This window comes from Phoenix dactylifera, chromosome 3, assembly GCF_009389715.1.
Source record: "Phoenix dactylifera cultivar Barhee BC4 chromosome 3, palm_55x_up_171113_PBpolish2nd_filt_p, whole genome shotgun sequence".
In the NCBI taxonomy this organism is placed as follows: domain Eukaryota; kingdom Viridiplantae; phylum Streptophyta; class Magnoliopsida; order Arecales; family Arecaceae; genus Phoenix; species Phoenix dactylifera.
The window spans coordinates 19,224,887-19,233,899 of record NC_052394.1 but is presented as its reverse complement, the minus strand read 5'-3'; the positions used below and the strand labels follow the sequence as shown (position 1 = coordinate 19,233,899).

At 39.9% G+C, this 9,013-nt stretch overlaps 1 protein-coding gene across 1 annotated transcript; it reads left to right on the top strand.

The window, feature by feature from the left end:
* Positions 1–3,540: 3,540 nt before the first annotated feature.
* Positions 3,541–8,197, top strand: LOC103706246 (trans-cinnamate 4-monooxygenase-like). Its single transcript, XM_008790299.4, has 3 exons — positions 3,541–4,377; positions 5,091–5,224; positions 7,366–8,197. Exons 1-3 carry the CDS (start codon positions 3,593–3,595, stop codon positions 7,962–7,964), a joined length of 1,518 nt encoding a protein of 505 aa, XP_008788521.1. The 5' UTR covers positions 3,541–3,592; the 3' UTR covers positions 7,965–8,197.
* Positions 8,198–9,013: the final 816 nt, after the last annotated feature.

Sequence of the window (9,013 nt, the reverse complement as noted above, 5' to 3'; positions counted from 1 at the left end):
AGTATTTTGTAAGGTATACATGTAAATATTATTTTTGGAAAGGTATCTATTGGGAGGGTATTTATGCAAAAAGTCCTATAAAAATTTACCATAACAAAAATTTATATAATATATAGACATACATATGTATATGTGTCTGTATATATATATTTATTATTTTTTCTAAAGCTATAATTTGTTTTTTTTTTGGTAGAAACGGCATTTCATATAGCTCTAACTTGAGTACATTCAGCCATATCAAAGAAAAGCAAAGAGTAAAAGGTGGGAGGAATATCTCCTACAAATGTCCGTATGATCTCCCCGGTATGCCGGGCAACAAATGAAGCAACCCAGTCTGCCACACTGTTCGCCTCTCGAAAAACATGTGAAGCCTGGAAATCGCTCAGCTCCTGAGCCAATCGCTGAATCTTACGAATGAGGGGATGACCATCACCATATCTGTCCACTCCTCGAATCCAATCGATCACCGCAGAGGAATCTCCTTCAAGACATATATGCTCAGCACGGAGTACCCGCCTCGCATAGGCTATACCCTCTCAGGCTGCCCGCAACTCTGCCCCAACTGCGGTAAGTCCCGGCGTACGGCGCCCACCACCAGCTATCAGCCTACTTAGATGGTCTCTGATGACAAAGCCAGCTCCTCCTGACACCCCGTCCACCGACATACTACCATCAAAATTCACTTTGAGATGACTAAGGGGTGGGGGTAACCAAGAAACTAGGGCGAATATGGGCGCTGTGACAGCTGAAAGAGTATCCCAAGTGGCCCTGGCCATCTCAGAAGAGAAACTAATGGCAGCTGTAGCAACCTCCCTAGCATAAAGCATGGCTCTGTCCACCATCCTCCGTGGGGGTAATCGCCTGCCCTCAAAGAGGCCAGCATTTCTGTCCAATCAAATAGAATAAGCTAAATATATCCAGCAAATGTCGGCCTCAACAGTACTATAATTTGTTTGTTGCTATAGCATTAGGTTGCTTGATGCACCTACTTCCAAGCCCAAAAAGCGTGAGCCAAGAGGGTGCAAGGTTGACCATCGAGTGCTCGGATTGTCTGGCTCCGGGAGCACGGTGACGGGATAAGTTTGGTACAAAAATATGGGTTTCTTCACTTCTAATATCTAAAGAAAGCCTTAACGTGGACCGATTTTAGCCTCCACTTGTCTCCCAATCCCTCCGGTTTCTCTTCCACTTACCAACCACGGAACCACCAGCGTCGCCATCATGAAAGTTAGGACGGGTCGGTTGCTCGGTGCTCCTCCACCGACGGCTACTATTCTCCATGCATCTCAGACTTTTGGTGGGCCCTGACCATCCATTATTGGATGATTTTCTAATTAGATTTTTATAAATTCCATGCTAGATATCATAACCATTAAATTTAGTTAACAGGTCACTAGATTTTGACACATGAAAAGCATTGTGAATGGTTGTGATTACTTTATTGTTTATTTTCAAAATACAAATTTTATTAAAAAAATAGAGAGAGATACCATTGAGATTTGCCTACTTTCCATCCTGCATGGAGATTTGAAAGAGTTATACAATAATTATTTTTTTTTCAGAAAATAATCCCACCCTTGCCTACCTTGATCATGACATGGATTAGTACCATACATTCATGTCATGATGATCTGCTCGTATAGGAGATGATCCTTCTGGATCATATGATCCTCGTGACCATATTTTTAGCAAGTTATAAGTAACAAGTACATGGATGTCAACATTGTTATTATACAATAGATATGGATGACGACTCTTATAATTAATATTGTAGCGAGCCGTTATATATATTTCTAAAAACTAGCATTACTTGTTATTGAACAACGTCTTTTGAATTTAAAATATGGTTCATAAATGCATCTTTATTATAACAATCACACTAATACCATTGCAACAATATACGGAAGCTATGCAAGATTTCTAAAATAAAGTATAAATACGTAGCATATTGTACGAATAAAAACACCATCCTTTTGTTGTAATTTTGCACAAGTGACCAAGATAAGAATAACCCTATTTTATAAAACTTATCGGCAGCTCGACTTCTTTTTTTTTCCTCCTTTTTTTCTTTTTTTTTTAATGTATGATGATTTTGGCATGGGACATAAGATTATAAAAGATTGCTAATCTAATCAGAAAATCCTAATAAATACGCCCCCCATATCAAATGCTATTCTCTCCTTTTATACGGTGGTAACAGTCATCCATTGCCATCCATATCTTTTATATTTGAGTGGTAGTTGAGGCAACTTCATGTCTTGTTCTTCTGATATCTCCTGCATAGTTGGAAGAAATAAAAAGATGATGCAGAATAGGAGTGGAAGGTATTAGAGGAGCCTATAGATAAGAAAATCTCTAGATTTTGGGATGTCCAAAGTCACCAATTTAATTGACTTCCTTATAATAGGATTGTCAATACCTACTCTAATTCCTCTAATTGTTTTGTTCCTTCACTCAAGATTTGTACTCTCACAGGACACGCCCACTGCATATGCTAGGTCAATGATCCAGCTCTGGGGGCAGGTGCTACTAATGTCACTCTGGAGTCTGGTCATCCTCTCATATTGAGTCATATCTATTGAGTTTTGCCTTCTATCTCCAACACTTTCAATTTCCTAATTCTGTATTAAGTACTGAAACTCATTAATATAACAATTATTTGAATGGAAGTTACCTTTTTCTTGCTGACTACAAAGGTACCATTTCATTCACAAAATAAATATAGCAAGCAATCAATAATTACAAGTAATGACACCATATCAATTATGACAGTGGAGGGTGGTTCATTATTTTGATTTAATCTTGGTTGAGTTGAAACATTAGAAAAAACCTTGTAAAAAAAATCAGATGACCCAAGTTGCCAAGTGATGTACATGAAACAAGATACAAAGATGTCACCCATATACTAAAACCAAGATTAATTACCACTAACCTCCATTTCAGCCCTTGCTTTTCCTATTCTGCTGTTAAAAACTTTGGTAAGATACATCAATAGGGGGCTTGCTCTTAGTAACATATTTTTTTTTCTTTTATATAACCATGCTAAATTATCAAACTATAATCAAAATAAAATATATAAAAGTAAAATGACTAGCTAAGCCAAGGACATAAACTACAAGTATCTTCATCCCCTTTTTTCTATTAACCACTTTTGATTCTGATCTGGCAATCACCTCACAAGCAAATACATACACCGCAGTTCCACATACGAATTATACGGTTGGCAAAAATCATGACCATCCATCAAATGCTTTTCTTAGATTGCATCACGTTCATTGCACATGCCAAATAACAGCCGCAACACGCCAGTTCTCAAACTTTTCTTCTTTTTTTCCCTGTACTATATTCGGCTAGCCATATGCCGATCCACCTTATGCCGCAGTCTTGTCTCCAATGATTTGAGCGCGCACCCGTTCTTCCACAGCACGCGCGCACATCTTACCGTCCCAACCTACCCCCCCTCCCGCCACCCCAACATCCGTCAAATCTAACGGCTCCCGTCAACCCAACCCCGCCTTATATCCTCCCCCAACTCCCACCCCAATTCGCTCACAAACCAAACCTACTCCACTCTTCTCCTCATTCTTTGGCGATGGATCTGGCGCTGCTAGAGAAGGCCCTCCTGGGCCTCTTCGCGTCCGTCGTCGTCGCAATCGCCGTCTCGAAGCTCCGGGGAAAGCGCCTCCGTCTCCCCCCCGGGCCGCTCCCCGTCCCCGTCTTCGGCAACTGGCTGCAGGTCGGCGACGACCTCAACCACCGCAACCTCTCCGCCCTCGCCCGCCGCTTCGGCGACATCCTCCTCCTCCGCATGGGCCAGCGCAACCTCGTCGTGGTCTCCTCCCCGTCCCTTGCCCGCGAGGTCCTCCACACGCAGGGCGTCGAGTTCGGCTCCCGCACCCGCAACGTCGTCTTCGACATCTTCACCGGCAAAGGCCAGGACATGGTCTTCACCGTCTACGGCGAGCACTGGCGCAAGATGCGCCGCATCATGACCGTCCCCTTCTTCACCAACAAAGTAGTCCAGCAGTACCGCACCGGGTGGGAGGACGAGGCGGCGAGGGTTGTCGCCGATGTGAAAGCAGACCCGAAGGCGGCGACGGAGGGGATCGTGCTCCGAAGGAGGCTGCAGCTGATGATGTATAACAACATGTACCGGATCATGTTCGACCGGAGGTTCGAGAGCGAGGAGGATCCTCTGTTCTTGCGGCTCAGGGCGCTGAATGGGGAGAGGAGCAGGTTGGCGCAGAGTTTTGAGTACAATTATGGGGATTTTATCCCCATCTTGAGACCTTTCTTGAGGGGATACCTCAAGATCTGCAAGGAGGTCAAAGAGAGAAGGCTGCAGCTCTTCAAGGACTACTTCCTTGAGGAGAGGAAGTGAGTATATATAATACTACTATTTTTTTTCCTTATTATTTCTAGTGTTTATATTTTCTTTTGCATATAGAATTCTGGTCTTCTACTATAGTGATTGATTTGAAGTTTGGATTATGTTTTTTCTGTTTTTAAATTCCCTTTTTCTGATTGTTTATTTGTTTCTACTTTTGGTCTGGCTTCTATTAGGATTTGTTCTGTTTTAGTCCTTTTAATCTATTCTTTTGTGGTAGGATTGTGTCTTTTCTGTTTATCCTTTTTTAGGCCTGGATTTTAGTGGATTAACATATAAGAGCTCCCTATTTCGGTTATGCTTGGATGCTATGCAATTTGGTCCAGAAACTGTTCTATAAAAAGAGCAGGCCAAGGAAAGTGTAATAGGATTACCAAAAACAAAAAGTAAAAAAGGGGGAAGGTGTGGATATCAAATACAGGGGTTTATTTATTTATTTATTTTTTCCTCTTCCGTTCCTTTTGGTCTTCTTTTTTCTAATCCATACGCTTATGCTGATATTTGTTTTGGAATTGGTCCTCCTTTAATTTAATAATGTTCTCGTGTGGCTATTCTAAAAGGTTTCCTATCTCTTTTTTAATATAATAATATTCTATTGCATCTATTCTAATAGGTTTCCGTTCGTTGATGGCAATCTTCTGTTGTCTGAAATCTGAATATATGATCGATCGATTGATTCAGTGCTTTCTATTTGATGGAACAGGAAGCTATCAAGCACCAAACCGGCAGATAACGCAGAGCTCAAGTGTGCAATTGATCACATCCTTGATGCTGAGAAGAAGGGAGAGATCAATGAGGACAATGTGCTTTACATCGTTGAGAACATTAATGTAGCAGGTATTTTTCCTACTTTCCTTTCTCTTTGGAAGGGCATTATTTAATTATTTTCATTTTTTGAAATTGTAATTCTGCACGTTAGTTAGCTAATGCTTCGAGCAGTCGTACCTATACAGATACGAAGATATTTATTGCTTGCTGAAATCGGTAACCATAAGTATAGCAACAACTACCAAGATCTGTTCCGGTTAATTGTGGTTGGTCTAATAACCTTACAAGAATTTATATTGAGGACCATGGTATGCCGTACGGGTGGCGTATTAATACTCGATATGCTAAAAAAACTCCGTATCGTACCATTCCGACATTATGTTAGTGAGTTACCGCTATGGGGTCCGGTACCGAGACGGCAAACGTTGTCGAGGACATCTCTAGTGTTATTTCAAGCTTTGTTATATTCCTTTTCACAACTTTTTGTCCTTGGATCTTCTCCTTCTCTTTTAGGTCCTCTGAACACTCGTTTGGTTTGCAGGAAGAGAGGAAGGGAAAGTGTGGTCAACGGAAAAAATGAAAAAACACTTTATGTTTGGTTGGAGTTTACAAAGGAGAGAGGTGGAAAAATAGCATTCCCATCGAAATAAGTTTTCTACATTTCATCGAAAAGAAAAACCCATGCGGGACATAAAAAACCACTTTCCCACGGGATAGGAATTGCGGTATTTTTTTTTAAAAAAAATATCCTTAAGCCATCATGATCTTCCTAACAGTAATTTTTAATAGTTAACATTAAACTATTAAAAATATACTATTAAAATTTACCACAATATAAAGAAGTTGTGATAATTTTAATATAAAAATATATTGATAACTATTTAAAATTATCATAATATAAAGAAGTTGTCTAGCAATTAACTAAAAACTCAACCCAATAAATATTTTTAGTAGCTATTTTTAAATATTTAAAAATAATTTTAAATATTTTATATTTAAGAATATTTAAATATACTATTAAAAATATATTATGAATTGTGGTAATTTTAATAGTTAGACAAGTATCCAAATATAATATGAATTATGGTAATTTTAATATTTAAAAATAGTTCTTAAAAATATAATCTGATCTTTTTGGTGTGAAACTTTTAAAACCTCCAAACCTTGGTATTCCAAGTATTTGATTATAAAAATTATGCATGTGATATTTTTTTTCTTGTAGTTCTTTTATTAAAGGCATAATAGATATTTTACATAACTTTTTCAGAAAAGTAGATGCTCAACTAAACATAAGTTACTTTGGAAAATATGTTTCCTATATCACTTTTCTTTAATCAACAAAATATGCAAAAACAACTTTCCAAGCATCATATACTTAGGCATCCGTTTCCTAGGAAAAACATTCCAGTAAGGTAAAATTTTTTCCATGAACCAAACGAGTTTAGAGATAAGGATATTAGTTAGAAAATTAGCAGAAATAGCCAACTTACCTAAATTCTTGAATGAATATCAGAATGGGAGGTAAAGAAAAAACAAGAAGAAAAAAGAAAAGTTTGAGGTGTAGATAGATGACTTAGGTTGTCTTGGAGGACCACATCATGGTTTCATAGTTGGAACATTTGATAAGGTAGATCCAATAGATTCTTTTTTTTTTCTCTCTCAAGAGGATTGTTTTATGCCTTCCTTTGTCTTCAGAGGCTAAACAGTGCATGCATATGTTGTTTGATAATATGAGCTGACTTATCTCAGTTGGGATTCATTTGCCTTGGGACCATTTGTGGCTTAGAGGTTGTTTGGATGTCTGGTTGCCCTTTCTGTGGGACATCCTTGACATGGTGGTAGGGTCCAAGTGGAGTAAAGGTGGGGAGAGGAAGTATTGGAAGGGATTGTGCCAGTTGGTTGGCACCACAGTTTGAAAATGCTTGGTATAAATTTTATCACCTTTTACAGACCCACTCTATTTTCCTACCTTGTGGAAACATCACACGACGAAATCAAAGTTCACTGCTGATATCTTTTTAGTAAATGTACATTTGTATTTGCTCCAATGCTCCTTCATTATGAGATTGTCTTTGGGTTATCATCTAAAAATATACCACACCACCAACGATGTCACATGGCATCAATGAGTTCCTTGACTTGAATCCAGGACTGAATGGGTTATGCCATTCTTGCTCAATACTGATGCTTCTTTTGCATTGCTGGTGCAGCGATTGAGACGACATTGTGGTCAATTGAGTGGGCCATTGCAGAACTTGTGAACCATCCAGAGATCCAACAGAAGCTCTGCAAGGAGCTTGACACCGTGCTTGGTCCTGGTGTCCAGGTTACCGAGCCCGACACCCACAAGCTCCCCTACCTTCAAGCTGTCATCAAGGAGACACTCCGCCTTCGCATGGCGATCCCCCTACTGGTCCCCCACATGAATCTCCATGATGCCAAGCTTGGTGGCTATGATATCCCTGCTGAGAGCAAGATCCTTGTGAACGCCTGGTTGCTTGCAAACAACCCTGACCACTGGAAGAAACCTGAGGAGTTCCGGCCTGAGAGATTCTTGCAGGAGGAGGCCAAGGTGGAGGCCAATGGCAATGACTTCCGCTACTTGCCATTTGGGGTTGGCCGAAGGAGCTGCCCAGGAATTATCCTCGCATTGCCGATTCTGGGGATCACCATTGGCCGCTTGGTCCAGAACTTCGAGCTGTTGCCACCTCCAGGACAAAAGCAACTCGATACTGCTGAGAAAGGTGGGCAGTTTAGCCTGCACATTTTGAAGCACTCTACCATAGTCGCCAAGCCTAGAGTGTTCTGATTGTTTCGGTTTTCTAAGTGCTCCTGGGCATGTTATCCTTTTATTTATCTTCTCTTTTGAATCTCATGGGAGGGAGGGTCTTGGATATTGTGAGAAATTACTAGTGTAAATTTATGGAATATGGAATGGCACAAGCTGCAATCTTCTAGTTTGTATTCCTTGTATGTTTGACTAAATAAGGAATTAATATTCAGTCTTGTTCTATGGACAAGGATATGCTAGTTTTTTCTCTTACTGTTCCCTCTTTTGATTGAAGAACAAAGATTCATCAAAATCGTAAACATGTATTTCAACTGAGTGCAATGGAGGCAAGTTATCGCCTGACTGAAACTGGATTCCAATGAGTTACTTGGTTGGTGTTGAATATAATCATATCTGAACTGATAATCTGATACATCCATCTGAAAACGATTTGTCTGCATATTATGTTATAAATCAATTTAGAATAAGATAACAATGAGCATCTTTCATGGACAATCATGAAGCATGGTTTTCACCATGTAATCGCATTCAGGGTCGAAGGCTGTGCTTCTGAAACTGTTATAACAACTGGTAGCGTCTTAAGCGGTAAGTAGTAACTACTTTAAACCAATAAATTGAGCTAGAAATCATATGCGAATGCCCATAAATCCAACAGGAACTTTGCAACCAAAGGTTTGGGGATGTTGGAGGTCATCTATTTGGGAATCTTGGGTCCAGGTGATCAACTGCCTGCTTCAATTCCTCTTTCAACACCTTCCATCTTTATTTTTTTTTTATTTTTTTGCTAAAATGGAAGTATCATGCATAACGTGTACGGATACAGCTAAAAAAAACAAAAAACGGTACATTACGGAGAGCACTAGGCAACTGTACCTCTCCCACCTATAGGTGATCATCTGAATGGTTGGCGATAAAAAAAGCCACCCAATCAGCAGTCCCATTTGTCTTCCTAAACACATGCCTCGCCTGGATGACCATCCCATCCCACAACATGGTAGATCCTATACCACATGAGAGGTGTTGGGGTGACCAAAGAGGCTCTTCATACATACAACTGTGCTGGATTT

What these genes read in the sequence shown, in the direction of transcription:
- LOC103706246 (XM_008790299.4), top strand. Translation starts at nt 3,593, where the DNA reads ATGGATCTGGCGCTGCTAGAGAAGGCCCTCCTGGGCCTCTTCGCGTCC. An exon ending in TACTTCCTTGAGGAGAGGAA is followed by an intron (nt 4,378 to 5,090) that starts GTGAGTATATAT and finishes TTGATGGAACAG; the next exon opens with GAAGCTATCAAGCACCAAAC. An exon ending in TGAGAACATTAATGTAGCAG is followed by an intron (nt 5,225 to 7,365) that starts GTATTTTTCCTA and finishes TTGCTGGTGCAG; the next exon opens with CGATTGAGACGACATTGTGG.